Consider the following 27,273-nt stretch of genomic DNA (forward strand, 5'->3'; position numbering starts at 1 on the left):
TGAAAAAAAATAAATTTTGAGTGTTTAAAATTTATAAATACAACACAATTACATGCTTTTATTTAACTAGACTGTTCATAGCCTCTCTATTCACGCGCGCGAAAGAAAAAGTGAGCTCAGCGAGCGCGAAGCACGCGGGGCTGGGTGGTGGATTCTCTCGCGATTCTATCCGCGTATTCAACGATCGAATAAAAATACGAGAAAATAGAGGGCTGTGAGCAGTCTATTATTAAACTGTTTAAAATTCTTCCTTCTTCTAAACAGGAAAAAAAAAAAAAAACAAGCCAAAATGAAACACTAGCCGTATGCTTGATGCAAATAACATTTCTGCTAGAAGTTATATATTTTTGTGTGTCACATCAGGCTTCTTTGCCTGCAGTCTGACTCCAAAATTACTTTACCACCACCAAAGTCAATAAAACGGAAATGCCACACGCGATAATCTGAGAATATTTACAAGAATATTGCTAAAAAATTCCGCAACAATATTTGGTTGTTTGAGTCTGCTCCAGCGTTTTCACAGTTTTATATAGCTGGTAGAAACTTCACTCGTCTTACATGTAGTGCTCGGTTCTTTTGTTTTTAGCCGCAATAGTTGAAGAATGCTCTTTTGAACTTGGATATTGTGGTTGGACCAGCGTTGGTGATAAAGACCAGTGGAAGTTATCTTCAAATGAAACCTTCGTGAAATATCCAGGCAAGCAGAATAATTCAGGAGCGTAGCCAGGAGTTTTCAAAAAGGGAGGGGGGGTGGGGGCGTCACACTCTGTCAAAGTGAGGATACCCACCAAATTGTCATGTCGTTTTCGCCACCTGTTGTAGGTTGATGGTTAAAAAAAGCTCACAAGGGGGGTCACGGGCACCCCAGGAACCCCCCCTAGCTACGCTGCTGTAATTGCATATTTTACAAATAGATGACAGATGACGTCAACAGTGGCAAAACAAGTGGCCGATTGGCGAATTTGTTACTGATGTTCTTACCACATTCTTACCACCTCTTCTTGACCTTTAGAATTAGAATATTGACGTTTTTACTTTTAAAACTATGCAACTAATCGAAGCTACCCTCCTTTTTCAGGCAGTTTTGCTTACATTGATAACGCTTACAAAGTACGTTTGGGGAGCTCTTTGTTGCCATGGAAGCCATTCCATAAATCCGTGGGCTTGTGTTTGCGGTTTCATTACCTTATGCCCACTAAATCAAAGTCAAATTTGAAGGTTTTCTTCAGAGAAACTACACGAGACAAGCTGATATTAGTATGGCAGATGGTTGGATACCACGGTAAAAGAGGGTCAGTGGCTCAGGTAGCTTGGCGAGGCGCTGAGGGAATTCAGGTTAGTGAACAATTTCGGTTTGATCAACATGTCATTTCACGCCTTGTGTGTAAACAGTTTTTCAAATTAAAGTCATTGAGACCTTGTATGGTTGATAAAAAATTATTCTATGAGACAACTTTTGATCTTTTTTGTGTTTTGTAGATACTCTTTGAGGGAGAAGGTTTTCGTGATGCCGGGTTGAATGTCGCAATCGATAACATCATTGTAACGACTGAGAACTGCTCCTTAAGGCCTTACTTTGCTGAACCAGGTACACACGCTTTACTTCTTTGTCTCGTCTTTGATCATTTTCTAAGCTGTCGTGACCAACGGAGGACAAAATTAGAATGTTCACTCATCGAGTTCAATTACGTTAACTATGATTTTAAACTGTATGTGGCTTGGTCAGATGCAATTAAGACAAATATAAAAATAAATAGCACATATAAAGGTGATACTGACCTGTTGGCTGATGCAACGTTGGAAAGTCTCAAAACCAATCGTAGCACGAAGTGGATAATTTCTGAGAGAATGCTGCAAAAAATATATAAATTTCGATTGTTTGTGGGTTTTTTTTCTTTTCAATGAAGATCACAGGTGTAGCGATAAGCAGTTTACGTGCAAAAATGGCGAATGTGTCAAGAAAAATCTGCGCTGTGATGGTGACTTTGCATGTAAAGATGAATCAGACGAAGACGATTGTGAATGCCCTTCCAGCATGCTTACCTGTCAGGGAGGGAAATGCCTCCCGGCAACAGATGTGTGCGACGGAAAAAACGACTGCTCTTACGGAGATGACGAAAACAATTGCCGTAAGTACATAGGTAGTTTTTGATAGTGGTTTAGGGTTAGGATTGCATTCTCATACACCACACACACAAAAATAATTATATCGAGCCAATCACACCGCTTTTCGCCTATTATCGAAACACTGTATTGGCTGTAAGGTGTGAACTAACAGTCCTGGTTCGAGGCCTGGCCGTGTCACTGCCTTGGGTCCTTAGGCGAGCCACTTTGTTCTCGCAGTGCCTCTCTTCGTGCAGGTTCATAAATAGATACAGGCGAAGTAACAGCTCGTATAAGCCCTGAGATGGAAATAGCACTTCATCTCATAGAGCTAGAATCACAACTGAAACGAGAGATAAACGACGCCTGATGTTTTCAAAAGATGTCATCATGAAACTTGTCTATTGCGATTCAAGTTGATGGTGTATATTTTTCTTAGGTACAGTACTAATGAACATTATTATGGTTTGTTGATTTGGGCGCATTATCTTTCCTTTTGTCATGGTTTAGAATTACTTTTCAGGGAATCCATGCCCCTCTAGATATCATTGTGTTGATGGATCTTGTATTTCCTGGTCAAATACATGTCGTCAAACAAGTCTCTGCAGGGACGGAACTAGCACGCCTTCTGTATGCGGTAAGTCAGGCGTAGCACATTAGCTAAAAGAAACGAAACTTGAACGCTTAGATTTCGTTTAAAAGACACTATTTCTGCAGCTAAAATTTGTTTTGCAATTTGTGTTGACGTTGGTAGATGGAAATGAAAAGTTTTGCAGTGTTGATCTAAACCAAAAAAGATCCATGCGTTGATTTGTTTGCATATGCTCTTCGGTCGTCCTTTCGTTTGCAGGGTCTGGAAAGTGCCACCTCAATAATTTAGCATGTAACTCCACCGAGCGTGCGAGATGTAAATCGTTTCGAGGTAAGATAAAATCTCACAGAGTTCCATCACGTTTATGTTAACATATTCATGTTTAAGACATATTCAGACATTTTCGATTCAGTTAATACCTTTCCGCTTTCAACTGGGAAGGAATTCACCAACCTGCAAAGATGGTCTGAAATGCAACTGTCAGTTTTAGCATGATTTAGGAAAGCTTGAAGAAAAAATCTTTGTTGACTTTATTTTACTCTGTCATAGTAATCGCACATTTCGCATAAACAATATCCAATGAATGGATGGCTTCGTTAAAGTTTGGCTGTGACATAAAACGGATTATAACATAACAAACAAGCACTATTTGATATCACATCAGAACAGATATTAAAACACAAAGCAGAAAATGACTGCGACATTTCGCTGTCACGAATAGGCCATTTTACAGTTATGTGCTTAGTTACCTAGCCTATGAATGCACGCGACCTCTCTTTGATACAGACCTGTCTGCTTTTCTCATTTAAATGCCAACTAGTTAGCATAAGAGCAACTTGATTTACACGACAAAAGCAATGAGGTCTGTATCAAAACAAGGTCACCTCCAGCCTCACTGTCATTCAAAGGCCAAGGCACTGAGCAAACAACTGTACAATGGTCTATTTTCGCACTCTGAAGTTCTGCTTCCAAACATTCAATTTTGCAATTCTTCGTTTACACAGAATTTGAGATCTTTTTGGCGAAATCATATTGTAGTTTCAACGAAATTTCTTGAGAACAATGAGAAAAATTCCACGAAACTCCTTTATATTACTTTTGCAGAACGCTGTGTGTACAAACCGTTGTGTTATCCATCTCAATGTAAAGGGTGCAGAGAGAGACATCCCAAGAGACTAGAGAAATTTAATTATACAAATCGAGTTGTGAATTTGTAGCAGAGCTCTGTTGAGCTTTGCTGTCGAAGTAAAGTTTTTTTCGATGTAGAAGTAACAGAAGTAAAAATGTTCAGTGTGAAATGGAGCGTTGCGTCCGTCTTCATGACTGGTCCCGTACTGCTAATTTATGCTATGAACTCGATAATTTTTTTTTTTGACTAGCAATTTTGTAGATTGTTACTGCATCAATATATATATCAACGATTTAATAGCTCCTTGCTTTAAGCGTTTCGTTTCTAAGTGTCTATTTAAAGTCATCCGTTGAGGTTCTAAAATGAAACTGAGGAAGAAGTTAATTATTCTCGCACAGTCCTTCACTTGTTTTGGTCTTCCGCCTTTTATTGCACGTAACCTTTCCCACTCGATTGGTTTCAAACAGGTCATTGCAGTTTTCAAACTGGACAGTGTGGATTAAAATCTGATAGGAATGCAACCTTCCACTGGACCGTGGGCTCAGGCCAGACACCAACGGAAAAGACTGGACCGAGTTATGATCACTCCTCGTTCAGTAAAGATGGTAAGACAAGTCACAAGTGTCTTCCTTGTAAGTTAAAGAGGCAATGACAAATTTCTCAAACAAGCGGTAAATAAACGTTTGTTAACCTTTTCATAACAGTTTTCGTCAGCAACTACCTTTGGTGTTTCTCTTGTGTTTCGAGAGCGATCATGTTTTACTAAATTTTGTTAATAAATTGTGACACATTTATCGCAAAACCCAATTTGGTTCATCTTTCCTGCTCACGGAGCTAGCCGTAGAATAATAGTAATAAAAACAATGCATAAGACGGAGAAGTGTCATTCACATGTGAGCTCTAATTGCTTGAGTTAAGCTCTTCGTTGCATTGTAAAATCTTTTTTCGCGACAAACCCAATTATCTTGTTTCACTTGTTAGCGTAGTGAATATGATACTACTAACAGCACTACGAACGCGGAAAAATCCCAAGCCTTTCTCTTTATACGTAAACTTTAACAGAGTTTCTATCTTGCAGGATCATACATCTTCATTGAAACTTATCAGAGAAACCCAGGAGACGAGGCCAGGTTGTTAAGCGACGAGATAGAACCCAATGAAGCAGTTTGTGTTCAATTCTGGTATCACATGCACGGGTTACATATTGGCAGTCTGAGTATTTATTTGAAAACTAACCAATCAGAAACACCCGTCTGGAGGCTCTCGGGAGATCAAGGAAACCGCTGGAGATTTGGGCAGACGGCTCTGAATAGTACAAGTCTATATACAGTAAGCTCTCACGGCAACCTATAAGACTGATTACTGATTACTTTGGTTTTGGTTTTACGACCCTCATTTGGAAACCGATCTATGGTAGTTACAAACATGTTTATTCAAGACTATAAATAATGTACATAATGTAGTTTGTGGATTTATTACGGATAAAATGGCTAAAATACTCTGTGACCAAATAATTTGTTTCCAATTGCACTAAAAATACGCTAGAAAACGCTTCACTGGAACCAATGTAACAATGGCATTTTTGTATTTCCGTTAGTTTGTAATAGAAGGAACAGTCGGTAATGGCAGTAGAGGTGATATTGCAGTGGATGACTTAACAGTGGTGGATGGAGACTGTGAAGAAATTTTAAAACACGGTAAGTTGTGTAATTGTAAACCACAAATCAATAATTCTTTCATCCCAATTTTGGCTAATTACTTTCGATTCAAGAGCGACCTCACCGTTTGTTTCAACTGCGATATGTATACAACATCCCACTGTTCACAAATACCAAATGCCTAGCTAATTCGCATAGAAGGAATTCTGACTTTAAAAAGGTATTTCTCTCCCCGACGGCAGCAGTAACGATTTTTGTCTTATTCTCCAGCAAGTCCAGACTGCGACTTTGAAGAGAGTATGTGTGATTGGGATGCTCCACAGGGATGGGATCGGACAACACGCGTAGAGGAATTCGAAACATCTGGTAAGGTGCTCTTTTCCGTAAGTCACAATGTAGTTGTATGTTTTACAACATATTTATGTTAAGGAGGTTTTAGTAATAAGGTATGAAAAATAAGTGATTGTCAAATTGATGTTGAGGATGGGCATATGAAAATTAACCATTGGACAATAGAGAAAAACAAAATGATCCGTAAATTAGGAACAGAAGTAGGCATGGCTATCAGAATTGATACACATGCTTTGCTAATTGCAATTAGTGGGCCTACTGAGAACACTTAGTTAGCACTGACCAATACATCATGTGACATTCTGTTATAAGGTGGATTCGTTGCTTCCCTCCCTGCTGGCGCTTCTGATCTGCCTTCAACCCTCTCATCTCCGGTCATCAACATCCATGATTACGAATGGAAGTGTTTACGTTTCTGGTATTTCATTGGCACTAAGGACGCGCGAGACTCGCATACAGCGTCGTTAATGGTCTTACTAAGGACATCAACGTCAAACCAAGTGACGCTCCTTTTCTTTGCGGATGACGTGACAGATAAGGCGCAGTATACACAGATGCCCCTATCTAGAAATTCCACTAATTCAAAGGTATTAAGAAACCTCTTACTGCTCACACTCCAAGTAAACCATTATTGTTTACTTCTCTTGTTTAACTGTGCGCAAAGATTTGCGACAAATGTACCTTAGATCATTTAATTTCCCTGTAATAGCTTTAGCTTTCCAATTCTTCCACTGGTTGCTGGTAAACTCTGTTCTTTTAGGCATTAAAGTAGATATTGATTAAATTCGATCTAGCCTATTTTGACAAGCATTTCTGACTTCTTTTTTTGATAATTTTTTTGACTACTTTTCCTGCATTTTGTTATAGATTTATTTCGTTGGTTTCAATGGTGGACAGTTTCTAGCTATTGATGACGTTTCCTTCACCAAAGAGCCATGCAAACAAATACCTTGGAAACAAAATGAAGGTAATAAGGTAGACACTAGACGCTTTTTAATGATTGGGTTTCTAAATGATTTGCCATATTCCTCCATTACTTCTGGTTTACGCCAAGTTTGTTTGTCTGTTTGTTTGTTTTTCATTTTTGTTACCTGACTTCTTGAGAGGTATTTTTCGATAAAATGCTTTTATTCCATGGAATATTTAGAATGTCAAAAAGATCTCGGCATGGAAAACGGTGAGATCTCTGACAGACAGGTTACAGCCTCTTCGCAACTGGATGCCAGTCACGCTGCCACCCAAGGCAGATTAAACTTGAAAGCAACTGGAAACAAAGCAGAGTCTTGGTCAGCTTTCAGCAATGATCCCAGTCAATGGCTCCAGGTTGATCTGGGCAGTCCGAACACTAAAGTGACACGTGCTGCAACGCAAGGTAGAAATGATCCACCTCAGTGGGTAACCAAGTACAAACTGCAGTTCAGTAACGATGGAGTGAAATTCCACTATTATACAGATCCAGGACAAACTGAAAACAAGGTAGAATACGTTTATAGGACCTTGAACTTTTTTGTAAGAGGAGGATAGTATAACAACAACGATAACGTTAACGACAATAGCATATTAGAATGAGCAAACGATGACAGAGGGGCATTGCCCCAATAATTGGGAAGAAAGGCTTTCTTCGGATAAAACAGCCTATATTTGATAACTCCAAACGAGTAATTTATCTTCCTTAATTTTGGTCGCGAATATTCATAAGGAAAAAGGTTTTCAAAGTTAAGGTGGAAGATGGAGTTCTAATTTTTAGGTGTGTGCAATGTTTGAAGTGATCGATTCCAAAAAATTACCACCTTACTGATGTAGGAATTTGCTGGAAACGCAGACCAGGGCTCTGTTGTCTACCGTGAGCTAAATCCTCCAATCAGAGCACGCTACATCCGCTTTTTACCACAGGCTTGGCATGGGCACATCTCAATGAGGGTGGAGCTGTATGGATGTCACAAAGGTAGGATTTTGCCTTTTAATTTGGCAAACATATGTCATATGAAGATATTTCATATTTATTCCACGAGCGCGCACTGGATATGAGATGTTAGATAGTCAACGAGGCACGAAGCGCCGAGTTTGCTTTAGCCATCTCATATCCAACAAGCGCAAGAGGAATAATCGTCTCATTAACAACGCCCCCAAAATATGGAAACCTAAAATAAAATATCAATAAAAAAAGCGCTGAAAAATTACGCGTACGTTTACTATATTATTTTGTAGAGTACGGTTTAATGGCTCATATACCATGATAGCTATACCAATCAAAACTCTTGAATTGCATTATCAAATGATCTAGTGTGTGATATCTGACATTTATAATGTGAGAAGTTATCGGTAGCCTTTAGGGAGTTGTAGGTAACGAAATGCTTTTGAAACTGTGCATGTCATTTAAACGAGCAAGCAACAACATGAATAATGTTTGGTAGAGTTTAACCCTAACCCTAATGTTTAGCTAAATAGTAAAGCCTTTTTTTTCTTCATAGGAAGCGTGTATCATTTGATTGAAGCTTTATATGAGCAAGTGATACTATTTTTTTAAAGCGTTACAATTATTTTAGACCACTTACGTACTTTTGAAAGGGAAACTGTTGTAAGCGAGCGACCCATGCTTTGTCTGGTGAATAAGGGCGTCTTTCTAAATTTGGTGAGCAACTGCGACAAATGAGTAAAATAAACAAGATGTTTTTCCGACTTAAGGATTCCAGTGTATCGGCAGTTATATATACCAACAGACGCTCATTATTATTAAAGTCGTACCAAAATAAACTATTTGCATCGATTTCATAAAAATTTAAGATTGCCAAGAAGCTCTCGGTATGGAAAGCGGTGCAATCCTTGACGGACAAATTAGCGCCTCTTCGGAATTGGATGACGATAATGCAGCCATCCAGGGAAGACTCTACTTTCAAGCAACTGGAACAAAACAGGGAGCTTGGTCAGCTGCCCAAAGTGATCCCAAGCAATGGCTTCAGGTTGATCTTGGAAGTCAGTTCACTAAAGTCACGCGAATAGCAACGCAAGGACAAAATGGCGGTCAAACTCAGTGGGTAAGAAGGTACAAGCTCCAGTATAGTAACGATGGAGTGAACTTCCACCAAACCACAAATAAGGTGAGTGACGTAGAATTCCCTAACGAATGCTTGATCAAATTGTTCTGACAAATCTGCTTCAATTAGAGTCCGCGTCACTATAGATTGCGGCGGTGCTCAATCAATTGGGAATGTGGTCAAACGGTGATATTTCTTCTAAATCAAATGCGTTGAGATAAAACTAAGGAACAAAAAGATATGATATCCAAACACTGTCACACTTTGTACATGTTTAGACTTGATGAATCATCAATGAATTACGATTTTATTTCTCAGTTTCTTTCTTAGTTTTAGTTTCATGGAGACGATATACCAAACACTCAAGACAGTAGTATACATCAGGAAATTTTGTTTGACACTGACTCTACCAAAACTTATACAAACGCTCTTTTCGGTGCTTGGAATTGCGGTAAAACGCGGTGTTCCGTGTTTGATATATTACTTCAAGCAGTTTTGTATTGGGAATTGTTTAACACCTCTCGTAAATAAAGTCCGAGAGTTGTTTTACTAGCTTAGTCGTGGAAGCTGGTAGATATGGATTGGAAGTTTAAGAGTGTGTAATTGGTTCAATTAGCCATTTTTGCAGAGGTCCCTCTAACTTGAAGGAAATAAAATATTTTGACTACTTTTTTGGCCAATCATTTACTCTTCAAACCCAACATTTTTGGCAAGTTTGAGCGAAATAGGTAATTTGAGCTGTATCACCTCCTCCCTGGTTCTGCCTGTTTTGTTTTTTTTTTTTTTTCATGGACTTACTCTTAAGCAATAATATTTGAAAATCATGCATTACCGTTTTCCTTTTTCAGGAATTTGCTGGAAACACAGACGAAGACACTGTTGTTTATCATGAGTTAAACCCGCCAATCAGGGCACGTTTTATTCGTTTTCGACCAGTGGATTGGAATAAAGCCATAACAATGAGGGTTGAGCTCTATGGTTGTCATGAAGGTAGGAAGATTATAATTTATTCTCGATAAACAAAATTTTACCATAAGATGTGTGAGCCTGGTGGCCCTTCAGGAGGATGCATATTTCTGATCTCGTGAAGCTGGATGGGTGCCTGCCATTCAACCAAAAATCCGGAGATTTCAATACCAGGAGCAAATGGCACGGAATTTAATGAGAAAGTTTCCAGAAAAAGTCACAAATTGTTAAATTGCCGAGATGCGAACCATTTAATCTAAAATACGAGAAGTTCCAGGAGAAAAATATGTTAGAACAGCACTGCAGCTCACCGAAGCTCACCCAATTTTAAGCAATTTCAGCACTTACCAACTGGCAAGAGACTCAGAACGGACTGAGAAGTAACCGTGTAAGGTTGAGATGGCATATACCTATTACATTAGAGTTAGAAAAGAGGTAAAATATTAGGAATAATGGAAAATTATATACCCTTAAATCGAAAGGCAAAACTAGTCAATGGCAGCTTGAAAATTTGCAAAGTTACGAGGATTTGTACGGAAAGTGACTGGAGATAAAAGCGTCTTCTTCCGATATAAATCCTACTAACTCCTAACGTCCATAAAAATTTCTTCGTAAAGGACATAAACCTGAAAATATGCTTGTAAACCTATTAATGAATCTTCTTCTCATTTCTGATAACATTATGAATTATTAGTCAATAAATAAGTGTGTTCTTGAAAAGCATGTCACCCGACCAACCATCGCAATAGGCCTATTTTCAAGTTTATCTCAGCTTGTACAAAGTTCTCCTTATACTGCGAGGAAATCGTCCTTCTTTGATATTGGGCCCACATTTTGCCCATAAAAGACTGCTACTCATCCAATTCGAACTCATAGTTAAACAATAATAAACAGAATTATCTAAGATACTATGACCCTGAGTCTCTTTAAAAATCGATGATGAAATCAGCTCAATTCAGATCAACTTACCTGCTCTCTCGTTTTAGAATGCCAAGAAGCTCTGGGGATGATAACCGGCGCAATCTCTGATGCACAAATTACAGCTTCCTCGATATGGGATTCCAGACATGAAGCCTTCCAGGGCAGACTTAACTTTCAAGCCATTCCAATGAAGTCGGGATCTTGGTCAGCTGGTAGAAATGATTTTAATCAATGGCTCGAGGTCATCTTGGGTCCGCTGTTCACCGTGACAGGTATAGCAACGCAAGGAAGAAGTGATTATGATCAGTGGGTGACCAGGTACAGACTACTGTTCAGAGACAATGGACTGCGGTTACAGGACTACAGAGAGAATGGGCTTGTAGTCAAGGTAAGGAAGGCGGCTTAGTAAACGCGATATCCATGTTTGTTGTTACTATTGTTGTTGTTGTGATGTATAATTAAGAAGCTTAAAGATGATTTCAAGTCATTACTGCGCCGTCTCATCACCCCAGAGCGAACGAAAATAACTTAGAATTCTAGTTGGTGTTGCAGTTTACGTCCATTTAACACGGGTGTGCATCTTTTGAGTTATGGATGCACGATGGACATGAACGTACCATGTTATAAAATGCTTACAGTTTGACATCTATCTGATTTAGATTTTTGATGGAAATAGAGACCGGAACACTGTTGTCCGTCATAACCTAAATCCAACAATCCTGGCCGCACGTTTGATCCGTTTCCAACCAGTAGCTTGGTGGAGGCACATATCAATGAGAGTGGAGCTGTACGGGTGCCCTCTAGGTGCTGTGCAAGGTAATGTTTTTCATCATTATTTCAATGAAAGCTATAAAATTGATATTCTCAAACTCATTTATGATTCATCAAGTTTGAACAAAGGAAAATCATGACCGCGAAGGGCGTTTGGTTATCTGATATTAAAATGCATAGATTTTTACGATTTCCTTTCTCCGTTTTCTCCTTAGTTTTAGATTTTATTGAGAAGATATATCGAACTCTCAAGACAGTATTTGACCACCGTTTCCAAACACCTCGAAGTTCGTCAAAAACACTCCTCGTCGCGTATTTTCAACTCTCATCTCGGTGTCTAAAAGTGTGGTCAAACGCTCGAGATATTTCTTCAAATTCCTATAAGTGAATGATCTTCTGCGAATAAGTGACCGACGGGCATAAAACCTACTTGTGAGACCTTAGAATGAGTTTCAGATAAAGAGTATTCTTTGGAATATTCTGCAATGATAATGTGAGCTTTTGCATTTTTAAATGCAAGAAATCGTCAAAAATTCGAGCAACTTACTTTTCAAAAAGGAACTCTCCAGTTTTCATTTGTCATTTGACCGTTACCATACATTTGAAAAACAACAATCTTTTTGGATCGGGCACTCAACGAGAGGGATGGTAAAATGCTTGAACAAATTGTTTGAATAGGTTGATTCTGATGTTTTTTTTTATAAAATTCTAACTTGGTGCCAATGCTTGGGAGAATACAGCAATTTTTACTGTCCTTAAACCTCGATGTGAATCCTCGGCCTCGGAATCAAGTGAAAATAGCTAAATAGACCATATTTCCGAATTACCTTTAACCTGTGAGGGTGAATTAATAAACATGACACGAGCGTGGGACAAAGAAAAATTCTGGACGGGCGCTCTATCCACTGAGCTACGAGAACTCATGGAGAGCAGGGCCATTTAACTGAGTTCATATATGACAGATGTCCTGCATACTACTAGGATCAACGCTATCGAAGTCATCGTGAGTAGTGATGAGTTAATGTCCTGAGTAAATGAACTCAGTTAAATGACCTTGCTCTCCATGAGTTCTCGTAGCTCAGTGGATAGAGCGCCCGCCCGGTGTTCGGGAGGTCATGGGTTCGATTCCTGCCGATGACTCAGAATTTTTCTTTGTCCCACGCTCGTGTCATGTTGATTAATTCACCTTCACATTTCATTACCGAACTTAAAATTCACCATCTTTATTAACTTATCACTACTCACGATGACTTCGATAGCGTTGATCCTAGTGGTATGCAGGACACCTATCATATATGAACTCAGTTAAATGACCTTGCTCTCCATGAGTTCTCGTAGCTCAGTGGATAGAGCGCCCGTCCGGTGTTCGGGAGGTCATGGGTTCGATTCCTGTCGAGGACTCAGAATTTTTCTTTGTCCCACATTCGTGTCATGTTGATCAATTCACCTTCATATTTCATTAGCGAGCTTAAAATTCACCATCTTTATTAACTTATCACTACCTTTAGCCCCTTTCTCAAAGTGAGTCTCTGTGCTCATCCTTTCATATGAAAATGAGACTTCATTCACATACACATTAAACTCATTTTCATCTGAATGGTTGATCACCAGGTATGGCTTTCATAAGAGAATCTTAGGAAAATGGGATATTAGGCTGTCGTTCAACAAATAAAACCAACAGATGGCAACTAGTAAAACCAGCAGATAGCTCTTAAAGGGTTAAAAATTGATTAGAAACCTATAAGTAGAACAGTTAATTATAAATATTTTTCTAAATCTGTTTTAATGTTTGATTTACTTTGTATTGATTCTTTAAAACCATTAGGATGTTGGCAAGCTCTCGGCATGGAAAGCGGTGCAATCACTGACAATCAAATTCAAGCTTCTTCTCAGTGGGATTCCAGTCACGCCCCCTTCCAGGGTAGACTACACTTTCAAGGAAGCTTTTTTAAAGCGGGATCTTGGTCTGCTCGCAGAAATGATCTTCTCCAATGGCTCCAAATTGACCTGGGTAGCCAGTACACTAAAGTGACTCGTGTGGCAACGCAAGGAAGAAATGCTCACAGTCAGTGGGTGACCAGATACAAACTGATGTACAGTAACGATGGACTGAACTTCCAGTACAACTGGGACCAAGGAAAACCTGCAGATGGGGTACAATCAAATGTATTAAGAGACCAGGTTAAAAAACAAGAGGTCCAATCCCATAAATTGAATGCAGAATAGTCACATACGTAGATTAAGAAAAAAAAAATTCAGTTGCACTCAAAAGGAAAGAAGAAAGTAACTTACTGCAAATAAATCCTATCAGCTATGATGAAAAAATTAACTATATGTAAATATTTTTGTTGACGCGTCTTATAATTACTTTAAGTGCTCCGATAGAATCATTTGGTGAAGAAACAGCTCTATTGCTATTTATTATAGAGCTCCCTGACTTAACAGTTAAGTATGCCAAATAGTTCGGCAGAACATGAGTTGTGGTGGATGGGTCAGGTAAGTTAAGAATATCAGTTCCCCTGAAAGAATCGTTCGCAGGTCAGAGAGTGAACAGATTAAAGGGCCAGGGGCTCTCATTTTCTAAGTTTTTCACTAATCAGTGATACAAAAGGGTGCGTGGCAAACAACACATGAACCATCGGTTGATGTCAGTACAAGAAGACGAAATCATTATAGAAAAAAAGTGGCTAATTGCTGATTCTTGTTTTCACTTCTGCATCAGTGTGAAAGTCAAATTAAGCTAGAATTCTGCAATAGAGTAATAGGCAAGTTTAGGTAACTGTGATTCGAGCATAACTTGTCGACGTTTCGACGATGACGGACAGTTTTCTGTGATTGCAATAGAAAAGAATGGGGCCTATTTCGGTCAGCAAATGAAGTATTAATCCCACTTGACAGAAGATTAACTTAACTTTGTCGATGGGACGTCAACCGATGTTTTCACAATGGTTGTCTTTAATTTTAGGATTTTGCTGGAAACACAGACGCAGATACTATCATTTTTAACGAACTAAACCCACCAATCAGAGCCCGTTTCATCCGTTTCCAACCACAGGCTTGGTATGGGCACATATCGATGAGGGTGGAGCTGTATGGCTGTCCAGGTAGCGTAGAATATTTTTCTTTTATCTCTGAGAAGAACAATGATGATGATAATAATAATAGTAATAATAATAATAATAATAGATGAATAAAAGAAGCTTAAAATGGACACCTTTAAAAATTTTAGTTACTGGTACATTCAAAACACGGACCTTTTGGATTGTTTCAAACCTCGTATACTTTTGTAACTAGCGGTTTAGGAACCATACATCATTTTATTCATCTACTTATTTGTTTTAAAAAATAACTCAAAAGAAATACGCGCGTTGAATGATCAAATAAAGTTCTCTTGTCAGGCTGTTCGTTATTTTCTTTGGTCTGTTTTCTAACCAAAAAAAGCAGATAAAAATAAAAAAAAACATTTTCCTCGTGTTTGTATCGACTTTAAGTATAAATCTACCAGCGTTCTATCAGGAATGCCGTTCTCTGATTGGCTACGCTAATCACTATCTATCTAGCTGTAGATAGTGACTAGCGTAGCAGCGTGCGCTGGGGGCCGCTTCTTTCTGTTTTCGAAGTGTCTTTGAAGAGGATTTAGATTAAAGTTTTGAACGACTGCTAGATTTATATTAAAACAATTAGATTATTCGCTCTCTATTTCTATGCATGATAGAAGTCTCGAGCTCATAACCTAATTGTTAAATAGAAACACTCATGAAAGTTTGGGAGAACTCGAAAAAGCTGTAGGAACACTCACCGATCGGCTCGTGTTCACGCAGCATTTCTCGTCATGCCAACTCGATAGAAACAAGAAAAATGTTTTCTATTTCTTAAATAATTGACTCCGTAAAATCTTTAGCTTGTCTTGGCGCTCTTGGCATGGAAGATGGCTCAATCTCTGATGGTCAAATAAGTGCTTCTTCGCAATGGGATTCCAGTCATGCCGTTATCCATGGCAGACTTCATTTTAAAGCAACTTCAGGCAAAGCGGGATCTTGGTCTGCTCGCAGCAACGATGTTAACCAATGGTTCCAGATTGATCTGGGAAGTCGGCACACTGAAGTGACACGTGTAGCAACGCAAGGAAGAAATAATTCCCCCCAGTGGGTAACCAAGTACAAACTGCAGTATAGTAACGATGGAGTGAACTTCCAGTACTATAGGGACCAAGGAAAAACTGCATATAAGGTGAAATACATGTCGACCTAACTTACCAAAATTTAAAAACTATTTTTATTATTATTATTTTTTTTTTTTACATTTCTTGGGTCAAATTCTTGCCAGTTTTAAAGTGTAGAGAATTCACCTTCAAGCGGCAAGGAGATTAAATGGCGTATTTTCTGGAGAATTCTCTGAAAAAGTAATTAGTCTTGTCACCTATCCATACATGTGGATATTCTCTAGTTGTTAGACAAGATAAGGATTACTTGGTTAATGAAAGAAGCCAAGTTGTAGGGATCAATTCTGACTACGATAACTCGTTTATACATGCTACGATCTTTGCCATTTAGAATTTTACTGGAAACATCGACCAGGACACTGTGGTATATCATGAATTAAGCCCGCCAATCAAGGCACGTTACATCCGCTTTCTACCGCAAGCTTGGGCTGGCCACATATCAATGAGAGTGGAGCTGTATGGCTGTCAAGGTACTGCAGGCTTTCCTCCATCATTTTTAACCTTTCAAAGGCTATTCAAGTTTGAAACGAGCTATTTAGTATTTTATTGATGTGTGTGTTCTGTTATGGAGACTATTTACCGGTTGCTTCAAGTTCACAAAATAACAAAATACCGAAGGCATGGCAGAGAGCTAGATGTAACATTAAAAATGAATAATATAATATTAAAACTGAATTGTACATAGATAGTCTCAATGCCTCTTACAGTCTTAAACCCTATTCTAAAAAAGGCTAAAAAGCTTTGATTAGTCTTGATTTAAAACAATCCAGAGAGGAACAATGATATTTCGTGAGTCATTCCAGAACCTTGGTGCAACAACCGAGAAAGATCTCTTGGCATAGTAAGCCGTTTCAGTAGTCTTTGGAATAGACAGCAGATTTCTTATTGAAGGGGGCTCATTGCATAGCTGTCAGAACTAAGACGTGTACTAAGTGGTTACCAAGTGATCTGATAATAGAACTATACTTAAATTCGTTCATATAATAATGTGGTGTAAACTATTTATCCTGTTACTCCATTCATATGCTAATTGCAGGCCCTCATCCCTGTGCATGTTTTTCCACTTCCCCCAGGATGAGATACTTGTCAATCCTAGCCCCTTCCCCCCGCCCAACTCCATTACACACCTTAGTGTAGAGAGATACTGTGAAAATAGTGTCTTGCTCGCATTACAAATTGAACCCGGTCATGACTCGAACCCAAACCACTCGATCAGGGTTCAAGTACACCAACCTTTACGCCATCGTTCACCAACACCCTAATCCATCTTAAATTTAACTCAACCGATACTGAATTTAGTTTATTCTTCAATTAAAACGGAACAAATGTGTTGTTAATCAATTTAGATGATCAACCTTGTGATACGTCCGTTGACTGGTGTGGATGGAAAAACGTCCGTGGGTGGAAAAGAGTCAAATACCAAGAGCTTGACCAGGACAATCAATATGACAGCGGCGTTAAGGATATTGAGATTGCCAGAGGTAGGTACTTTACATGTTCTACACACCCGCATATCTTGATTGGCTCTCGCTCAATTAGATAAATCTGCTAAGTGTATAGTACCCACAATTTGCTTTTACAAAACTGCGAGAGTTTGAAACAACGAAATAATTACAGAAAGCGTGGAAGCAGTCATTGATAAGATTGAATTTGTGGAACACCTTTTGAACAAATACCGAATGTCTCTTCTCCTCTAATATAACGTTTTCAATCACGTGGCCAGCAGCCATCCAAGTTTCTTGAAACAGAAGGTGTTTACATAAGAAAAGAGTTCAACTCCCAAAGGATTGGTTTGTTGCACCGATTTAGTCGCCTTAACGTTATTTGAAAACACTATATTGTAAGATTTGAAAGTTGTTAGCCACTCTCAAACGTCGAAAGAATATAATCACTTACATGTATTTCAAACGATTCTTTGATGTACTTCTGTTTTTGTTTTGTTTGTTTGTTTTGTTTTTTGTTTATTGTTTGTTTGTTTGTTTGTTTTTGCTGTTCTTTGACGCAGGTAACTACGAGATTCACCTTCCCGACTTCAGTGTTGGCTACGTGTCATTCTCTGATTTGTCAGCAAGTGGTCGTGGTTTTACCATCTGCTTCTGGTTGAAGACGACACACAGTGGCTTTTTCATCGAATACGAAGTCGCCGCATCTAGGGAACAAAATGCAACCTTGGTACTGGGGCTTTACTTTCATAACCACAGTTTTGATATTCAATTTGGCAGCATAAGAAGGTACCAAATAATTTTCCTTAAGTAATATCATGAAAATTTATTCTATAACTATAAAATGATTGCCAAAGCGATTTCCATTCCGTAATTGGACATTAATGTATCTTGGCAGTGAGCACAAGACGAGGCAACGATAATAACATCTGTCAATATTTAAACAATTAAAGAGACCTTCGATCATTAAATCACTCACGCCAACAAACGTGCCTTTGCCGCTTTTCGTGTGACGTCATCATTTTCCAAAATAAGAAATTACCAATCCTTCCGAAGTTTTAGTTTCATGAGACGTAAGGCCCTCTAATAACTTGACGTTTTGCAGCATTTAAGCCCGACAGCGTTTCTCATTTTGAAATAGGGCACGTTTGAATTTCCAAGTGTGTGCGTTGTGTGACATTGAAATGGCGGCCCGATAAGGCTCTCGAGTAGTCAAATAGATGAGTTATTGCTCAAGTTTTTGCTAACTAAACAATTTTTGCCCTATAAAAAGTGTTAATTTCAATGTTTCGGAGCTCTAGAGTAATAACCTTTCGTTTCAATGGCAAAACTCGATGACAGATGTTTCTCTTACTTTACGGCCGCCATGTTTGTGTCCCTCTGAGGGCACAAACATGGCGATTTCATATAAAGCTCTATAAATTTGAGTGAAACACTTCTCCGAATAACGAGAGAATGAAAACCTGCACTGACCTAAATCTTGGCGAGGTTGTTTATATGTCAATCATCTTTCGTATCCCGGCTTCTTGACTTAATTTATTGAATGGTTATGATTTTTATTTTTGATGGCGTGACACTGCAAACCAGCCATAATTCTTTTTACACAGCAATATCCCAATGAGCGTGACAGATGACATGTGGCACCACACGTGCGTGGTATGGGATGGTAAGAGCGGACTCTTGGCGGTCTTCAAAGATGGCGAAAGAAAACATCAATCAACTAGGTTTCGTGCAGGCTCACTTGATCTGAAAATTGAAGGTAACTAAATATTATAGTCGTTTTACGTTGGTGGTTGTGTCAAACCTTATTGATCTTGACACTGATTCTAGAAGTGAATCGCTAATTTAGTTAAGCAATAAAGCACTCTTTCTATGGGTTAACCGGCACAACAAACTACGCGGCATGCTACAAGAACACAAGAAAAGCTTGTAAATCGTCGTAGGCTTGCGAAGTGATTCAACGACCACTTTCCAAACTTTTGCGAATAGCATAAAGTTTAGTTACAGAAACGCTGCCTCTGAAATTTCTCTGTATTTTGCTAAATGGAAACCAAATTCGTTTATTGTGTTACATGCAGAGTTTAAACTCAAAATTTCTGATAGGCTTAATGTTAACTCGAAAGAAATATTTTCTCACCTTTTTTAACAAACGGCCAAAATGATCATTCAGCCCATCTGACTTCGTCCTCTACAGACCGTGGAAAGCACCGAAAAAAGGCTTAAAGATCCCTTATTTTTAAACACGAGCGTAACCGGAATCGTTTTTAAAATTTTGGTGTGCAAAAAAGGTAAGCTTTATATGCCGAGTAACTTCTGGTCCTGTTTTTCCTTGCAAATTTTCAAGTATATGTTGAATGAAAAAAATTTTTGTGTTATTGATATCTCAGCCAGTAAAAGCCGAAGCTGTCTATTACATTGGTTATCGCTAGTGTTCTGAGTTCTCTAGTTCCCGCGTAGAGCGCTATATCGGGACCCTTGGTTTACCGGTACAATAGAGCGCAGGTTTTGCAACTCCATTGACCAATCAGAGCACGCGTAGTATCTCAGTTATTTTATGGCTAACAGTAAACCAATAAGGTTACACAGGGGTTATAAAGACAAAAAATATATGTTTGTCTTATCTGGTTTAATGGCTCTAAATAGAATTTCTCTCCCAAGGCATAGGAACTATGACAATAGGCTTCAGAGCAACAAACAAAACTGAGTCCGTTGGAGCATTGAGTGGTTTTAATGTGTGGTCGTATGCAGTGATCGCAGAGGAGATACTGCGCATGTCATACGGATGTGGGGATGAGACAGGAAACGCAAAGGCGTGGCATACAGTTAAACATGGATTGAAGAATAGAGTTGCGTTGGAAAGGTTTCGAACTTGTAACGATAGAAAAGGCGAGTAATCCACAAAGTTGAGTACAGTCAACCCTAAATAACTCGAACCTTCAAGGCAAATTAAAAAAAGGGTTCTAGTACGTTATCGGGAGGTGGGAACAAATGACCGGAGATAGGGAAAAAACGGTGTTTACTATATTTATATTATTGTACATTTTAATCAAATTCAATAATAGAGAGGTCGAGTGAAAATAGAAAAATACTTCTCTTAATTACTGTGTAAATCAGGACATAATATATAGATTTAGCTAATCCTAAAAGCGGAGCTCCTGATTATAACAAGTATAACCATAAGAGAAAAAATGCTTTTCTTCAATAAGAAACTAAAAAAATGATCAATTCTTAGCATGTAATTGTTCAGCCTTCGACTTTACCATTTTTTTTCCAGTTAAAAACTTACGAAAGACTTTCCGAGAGACGAATGTACAAGGAAGTTCTTAGAAGAAATGTCAAAAAAGCGCCAGGGGTTAATTTGAGCGGGAATTTTGCTTTGCACGTACCCCCTCCTTCTCCCTCAGAGTAATGACCTGACTTGAGCCCGCTATCCAATCGAAAACCTGTATCTGGGAAGCGGTCAACTTCAAAACACGTGACCTCGATTAGCTCTAAACCTGAGCCCGCGATACGGTCCCGTGATACTGGTCAGGGGATACCTTGTTTTGGCAACTGTCAATTGACCATAATAAGGATGTCCAATGTAAAAGCGAATACCGTCCAAATAACAGTACAAATATACAGCGATGTTCTACAGTTATTTGTACGGTAAAAAACCTGTTTGCCGTACAAGTCGGCGCGCGCACGCAAAACTGTCACACTCTCCCTCGTCAGTTCATTGATAAATTTATTGACCACAGCAATTGGATAATAAATCTCTTATTAGATGTTTTAGTTTATATTTGTTTTATATTTTTACTCCTTGTTTGTATTTTGACTTGTCAAAATACGGTACCACTCGTAAAATATTTAACAAATAAAGAAGCCTCGACTGTGCTCTGTTCTGTTGTAAAGCAGGCAGGAAGCGGTAGAGCACGAAAGAAGTGTAGGGAAAAACACGAGACGTAGTCGAGTGTTTTTCCCTACTTCTTGAGTGCTCTACCGCTTCCTAAGTGCTTTACAACAGAACAGAGCACAGTCGAGGCTTCTTTATTTGTTTTATGATAAAGAATCAGATAATTTCCCCACGCATTCGGCTGAATTTTCAAACCAAACTTTATTTTCCAAACGAGCAAAAGTGGCGTCAGCCGTGCACTGTTCTCTGATAAAGCACGCTAAAATAAGCCAATCACAATCCTTGTTAGAATTGTTCAAATAATTTGATTGGCTAACGAAGCGACAGCTGTCAATCACAAACTGGACTTCAGCTAAGCTTTCAGTTTCGAGAAGTTTGAGCGGCTTTCCAGAGAAGAATGATACCTTCAAAGTTCGCTTTTAAGTTAATTTTTAAAAACGGATCTCAAGGCAGGTAAAGGTTTATAGTCCAGTGGAATCCGGCCGTATTGTGGCCCATGAAAACGAGCACTTTTCCAGTGGAAATTACGAAACGCGGAGCTCAAAGCTTGTGGATGAAAATGCGAAATGCCGGGTTGAATTTGAAAGGAGCTACAGTTATTTACGGCTTGTAGCCGCATGCAGCAAGATTGCCCGAACTAGCGTAAAAGTTAGAAAGACTTAACGACTCCCACTGGTTCTACTTCGAGCACAGAAGAGAATATCAGAGCAAGTTTTGCACTGACCACTCGTCGGTTTACTTCGCTGAGATGACCGGAGAACGAGCGTTACTACACTGCATGTAAGTGTTGTTTGAGCAAATGAGCATTCTTAATTGGAAATTTACAAAAGTAAAGCTTCTCATCATAAACAGAGACAGTTCAATTGTTTTCTGTCGTTGTTTTACTTCTTAGTATAATTTCTGCCTTCGTAACAAAATTAATGTCTTTATCGAAGCACTGTTTAGGTTGAGAATTTGTGTATTTCGCTACAGTTGTACATGTTTTGTCGGCGGGAATCTAGCAAAACTTGTTATTTTAGTACAGTTTTAACACTACTGTTGCTAAAAATGGTCTCTGTGAGCCATATTTACTGCAGAAAAATAGCTCGCTTCTAGTGCGTTTGTCTGAGTCACAGGGGATGTTTAATTTGGGTCAAATTTGTCAAAATTCCGAAGCAAAATTTGGAAGCCAACTTACCGTCATCAACCCGTGCTCTGTTCTCTGATAAAGCACGCTGTTCCAGCCAATCAGAGCGCGCGTTATATGGAAACTTTATTATATATATATATATATATATATATATAGATAGATAGATAATAAACAATGGTAGCAAGACTTCAATTCATATATATATGTTATTTGCCGGCTTAGGGTCGGTCCGTATGGTGAAAAACTGTGACCGAGGTCTTGAAAATGCTGCCTGAGGCCGCAGACCGAGGGCAGCATTTTCAAGTCCGAGGTCACAGTTTTTCACCATACGGACCGACCCTAAGCCGGCAAATAACATGTTTATTTTTTTCCTGCAGTAAATTGGTTTTACAGATTACAAATGGGTTTGTTTACGCAACTCTTGTCATTGAATCGGCTTGCGCGCCGTGTACTAAGGATTTTTAAAAAATCTCGGCAACGAGCGAGTAACTCAGAAAGTAGACAAAGAAAGATGTATTAAAAAACAGATTTTTTCCGAACTACTTTGTGCTAGTTGCATTTTTCACCATTTAAGTTCTCCAAAATTGTTTTTGCGGTGTGAAATTTCGTGCGAAGTTTGAAGTTTTACTACCAAAACAATTTCTGTCAGTCGTTGCTTTTAAAATCACTTCGTCACTTTTCTACCGTAAATTGAATAGCAGAAAGCGAGGAAATTCGTTAAGTGTATTCCACAGAAATTCTTCTAAATACAGCAACGATCAGAGAGGTAAACTCGACTGAAACTGACTCAAATTTTACGGCGAGACTGAAACACAGGATTACGCGCCATTACGGCGCCAAGCTACAAACAACCAAGCAAACTCTCACAACTTCAAAACACTCAATTGAATTTACTTACAGTGACTTTCCTTGCCATTTTAAAGTGAACAGAGATAAACTTGCGTTGACTAATCGTCGATGGATGTGTAAAAAGGCAAAAGATATGATTGACGATTGCCGCTAACTTTTAGGAGCGAAATTTAGGCAGCGGGAAAAAAAAATCCAGCCCGTGGGCCGTATCATAAAAAGCTGGACCGGTCACGTGCGTATGATTAGCCGATCAAATTCGAGGATTTAGGAATCCGGCCCGCTCAGATGCTTGAGAAAAAAATAAACAGCGATACTACACACCAAAACATCTAATAAGATATATTTATTTAGGGTACATAAAGCACTTATTTAGTTCATGTAATATTCAAACTATGAAACACTCATTGGGTCCACTGTTTGCATATTTATTATATGACTGAGAAAATTACATCATTGAGATTGGGTGTGAGCAGGCCAATTTTTCATTAACCTTTAATTAGCACTGAGCTAATGCGCGCGCGTTCGCGATTTTCGCAGCCGTCCATTTTCGTCCCCGGAGGCCGCGCTCCTTTTGGTCAGCACCAAGAATCACGACTTCTGAATAGGTCAAGTGAGATTCCGGTTCTGATCGGCTTTGCAAACAAAATAGTATGAGACTGGAACCAATTAGATTTGTCAGACTTGACTCTTAGCATGCGCAGAGTGACGGGAAGTCCGTGAATCGCGGACTTCCGGAGTTGGACCCGGCCAGAGGTCGCGATTCTTGGTGCTGACCAAAACGAGCGCGGCCTCTGGGGACGAGGATGGCAGCCGTCATGTAATAAACGAGTAATTGTATGAAAGCTTGAGCAATTAAGTATTTACACTTATTGCGATATTTGAAAACCTCTTTCAAATTGAACTTCCAAATTTAAGAGAATTTTCAATGACATTTTTATAAATTGTAAAGACACTACTATTATCCACAATCCACCGTAGGAAAAAAGAAGGCGGGTGTACATTTTACCACAAGGCCTTGTGAACCTAACACAGCCTAAAAGGCACAAAGAAAACCAAATTTTTACAACATATGTCCCTGTACTAAGGACATTAAGTAACCTAGGTTTGAAGATTGTATAACGTTTCTGTGCGTTTTTATGAATGTTGTTAAGGTTTCGTGCGCTAAGAACTATGGGTAAATGTACCAGTCGCCATCTTTTTTCCTAAGGAGGATTGCAAACTGATTGATTTGTTTAGGTGACCGACTTGAGGTGGATATCAACGCAACTCGCGTTAATCAGACCGCTGTTCTTGTGAGCCCACTATACAACAGATCGCGTGACGGGCACAGCAAATGCTTAAAGTTTCGTTACATGTTGAGGGGACCTGGAGAAAAGACACTTACAATTTACCAGAAAGTAGACAACCATCGAGAAACAGCAGTTTGGGTTTCTAAACGGAAGACTGGTACGAACTGGATATTTGGTCAAGTGCCATTGAGTTCTATTTCGAAGTTTCAGGTAACAATAATACTAAGACCTACCATCTCTATATCAGTCGATTCCAGTAGTCCATCCTCCCAGTTCCGGGCCAACCTCCGGGCACCGACGTTTTCTTCAAAAAATGGTAAATTCCCAGGGTAGGGCTAAATAAATGGGTCAAACACCCCTGGTGGGGTGGGGAGACAAAAAGAGGAACAAGGCAAATGCCTTGTCCCCGGGCTTAGCTAGAAAATAACACTGCTCAAAATCTCATGAATTAAAATGAATAGGTGTTACTCTCCAACATTATTATTTTATATGTTACTGATTTTGTTTACAACTGAGTTTATCCTACCAATGGTCACAACATTGTGTAAAATGTCCTTGAAAGCGCTATGCGATAGCTACTTTTGGTTTATGATTTCTTTTTAATTAGTCTATAAATTAAAGTCCTTCTGTTTTGGCATGCTCAGCTCGTCAAGTGTACAATGTCAACATACAATGTACGTGTCATGGAAGATTTAAGGAGATATGACCTATTAATGACAAAAACAAAATTTATATTAAAGTTTTTAACAAAAGGTAGCTTTAGAATTCATACATCGTATGGAATTAATTTCATTCGATCTTTGTGTGATCAACAGGACATGAATAAATACGAGAACAATATGAAGTTTGCGCTGTCCACCACATGAGAGACCAAAACTACAAGGGTGTCAAATGGGAGTGTCCCAGAGATAGACAGATTCCTGACCCCTGATAAATAATAGAACTTCAAATGCCCGACGTCGAAATAAAAAACGTGGAGCAATTGCCCGGCTATTGCCTGGGAGGGGATGGGCACTGGTGAAATTGACTGACGCACAAAGATTGTAGGGGCAAATCCCTTGCAAGCGATGAGCTCCCTGCCCAGTCTACAGCGGTCATATTTAAACATTTTAACTTTCTCGTGTTATGTGTAAATGTCTGGAAAGTTCGTTTACTTTTCATCTAAGCAATGTTCGTTTATGCTGTTTACCCGTTTTTCGCCTTGTATCCTAATGCTGAGGTAAATGTCGGTTTTTATCGTTTTCCTCCCGTAATTCCCTTGTTGAAAACTGCTATTTTCCGTTCTTACTGTGAAATATTTCTTTTATTTTTGTCCCAGAAACCACTGACAAGAAGTCGTCAAGATTTTAACTTATCATTTTTGTCCAAGAAACCACCAGGCAATAAGTAGTTAAGATTTCAAGTCGTCGTGAAATAAACTTACTTTACGTTAAACATTTATTGCTGATGCGTGTGCTACAAAAGCACAGCCTGAGTAAGTCAAATACTGCTACAGGGAATACTTTTTATTTGTACAATAGGTGTCAATAAAAGGTGAAGCAGAGAAGACTAATGACTCAATAGCATTGACAGGACTGTACATTGACGAGAAATATTGCAAGCACGAGCCAATGCGGGCCAAGCAAGGTAACAAGCCTAAGCCAGTCATGTTTTTCCTGAAACATTCTTAGGAGCGCTAATTGAATGGGATTACAATTCTTAAAGGGATAGTTTCGCGGTTCGACGAATTTCTACGCTTGAAATTAGCCCACTTGATTACATTGTTTACGAAACCGCCAAAAGCGACTTTTGAAAAATTTGGAAATTTTCCGTTGAAAGTTTCAATTGGCGGTCAGTAATTAAAACGCTGCGATACAGGTAGTATTTCTTATAAAGGTTCTTCTGTGTGTTCTGTCTCTCGTGCATAACACAATTCCATAGTTAATGAGCCAGTCAGGTGCGAGTGAATAACTCATGCGTGAATCCAGAATCAATTCCCAGGCCCAATTAATCAATTTTATGTTCAATTCTAAATTGAATACTTTCTAGGAAAATCGGTCGATATCTTCCGCGGGATTTGGACATCAGTCCTTCTGTTTACCCAAATTATATTCTATGATTGTTGAACTACATTTGGCACAGTAAGGGAGAGATAATGTACTTGATTCTCGTGCCAAGGCTTGGGCATGCGCTGCATTTCAAGTTAACAAATTGACGTCAGTTGTTCATGCGTCTGTCCTGTCATTGATCATGAATCTTTTTTACAACATTGTCAAAGTAGCTGTGGATCTGCAGACTACTTTGACAATATTATGAGGGATTTCGTGGTCCATAACAGGACAGATGCATGAAAAACTGACGTCAAATTGTCTTTTTACGATAAGAAATTGTCAAATTGTCCGTTTTTGCTCGTTGACGCATCGCATAAATTATAAATTCATGTGTCTGTCCGCTTATTGACAATAAAATTAGCCAATGAGCGCGCAAGAATTTCTGCAGTTATCGTAAATTAATCGATAAGGGATCAAGAGGTAAGGGGCACATTCTATTCAACCAAAATTCCGGAACCATAGAAATGGGGGCAAATAGTACAGAAATGTTCTTGGAAAGATTCCGAAAAATCCGGAAATTGTTTAGTTTATGAAATTCGAAGTATTCAACCTAAAATTCGAGACATTGTGGGATGAAAATGGGACAGAGATTCTTGGATTCTTGAGAGGTTATCCTGTTTTCCGAAAATTTGGCCCAACGGAAAGCGCCCATTTTTTTGGCCCAAAGGTCTAGTGTGATTATCTGGGTTAGTATTAGTCTTTAAAAGAACATCCTGAATTTATGTGCGATGTCCATACGACTAAAAATTCCAGTTTGAGCTTTTGAAAATTTATAGTAGCAAATGGAACAGCACTTTCGGAATTTTCCGGAACAAAAGACGGCCTCTTGAG

The 27,273-nt window shown here is 38.9% G+C and overlaps 1 protein-coding gene across 1 annotated transcript in view; it reads left to right on the plus strand.

Moving 5' to 3' along the window:
* Positions 1 to 27,273, plus strand: part of LOC145487712 (uncharacterized) — a 74,194-nt gene that overhangs the window by 32,083 nt on the left and 14,838 nt on the right. The window contains exons 25-52 of the mRNA XM_081466535.1: positions 587 to 719; positions 1,062 to 1,335; positions 1,480 to 1,588; positions 1,908 to 2,129; positions 2,627 to 2,740; positions 2,954 to 3,025; positions 4,292 to 4,429; positions 4,903 to 5,153; positions 5,422 to 5,661; positions 5,731 to 5,848; positions 6,146 to 6,420; positions 6,701 to 6,800; positions 6,981 to 7,309; positions 7,637 to 7,778; positions 8,618 to 8,931; positions 9,717 to 9,858; positions 10,821 to 11,143; positions 11,415 to 11,571; positions 13,352 to 13,680; positions 14,492 to 14,630; positions 15,428 to 15,756; positions 16,080 to 16,218; positions 17,095 to 17,244; positions 17,610 to 17,979; positions 18,798 to 18,949; positions 19,849 to 20,076; positions 24,300 to 24,562; positions 25,873 to 25,978. Of these exons, the coding sequence (XP_081322661.1) occupies positions 587 to 719; positions 1,062 to 1,335; positions 1,480 to 1,588; positions 1,908 to 2,129; positions 2,627 to 2,740; positions 2,954 to 3,025; positions 4,292 to 4,429; positions 4,903 to 5,153; positions 5,422 to 5,661; positions 5,731 to 5,848; positions 6,146 to 6,420; positions 6,701 to 6,800; positions 6,981 to 7,309; positions 7,637 to 7,778; positions 8,618 to 8,931; positions 9,717 to 9,858; positions 10,821 to 11,143; positions 11,415 to 11,571; positions 13,352 to 13,680; positions 14,492 to 14,630; positions 15,428 to 15,756; positions 16,080 to 16,218; positions 17,095 to 17,244; positions 17,610 to 17,979; positions 18,798 to 18,949; positions 19,849 to 20,076; positions 24,300 to 24,562; positions 25,873 to 25,978 (5,658 nt within the window). The remainder of the gene's footprint in view (positions 1 to 586; positions 720 to 1,061; positions 1,336 to 1,479; positions 1,589 to 1,907; positions 2,130 to 2,626; positions 2,741 to 2,953; positions 3,026 to 4,291; positions 4,430 to 4,902; positions 5,154 to 5,421; positions 5,662 to 5,730; positions 5,849 to 6,145; positions 6,421 to 6,700; positions 6,801 to 6,980; positions 7,310 to 7,636; positions 7,779 to 8,617; positions 8,932 to 9,716; positions 9,859 to 10,820; positions 11,144 to 11,414; positions 11,572 to 13,351; positions 13,681 to 14,491; positions 14,631 to 15,427; positions 15,757 to 16,079; positions 16,219 to 17,094; positions 17,245 to 17,609; positions 17,980 to 18,797; positions 18,950 to 19,848; positions 20,077 to 24,299; positions 24,563 to 25,872; positions 25,979 to 27,273) is intronic.

Source organism: Orbicella franksi, chromosome 5 (genome assembly GCF_964199315.1).
Source record: "Orbicella franksi chromosome 5, jaOrbFran1.1, whole genome shotgun sequence".
Lineage (NCBI taxonomy): Eukaryota > Metazoa > Cnidaria > Anthozoa > Scleractinia > Merulinidae > Orbicella > Orbicella franksi.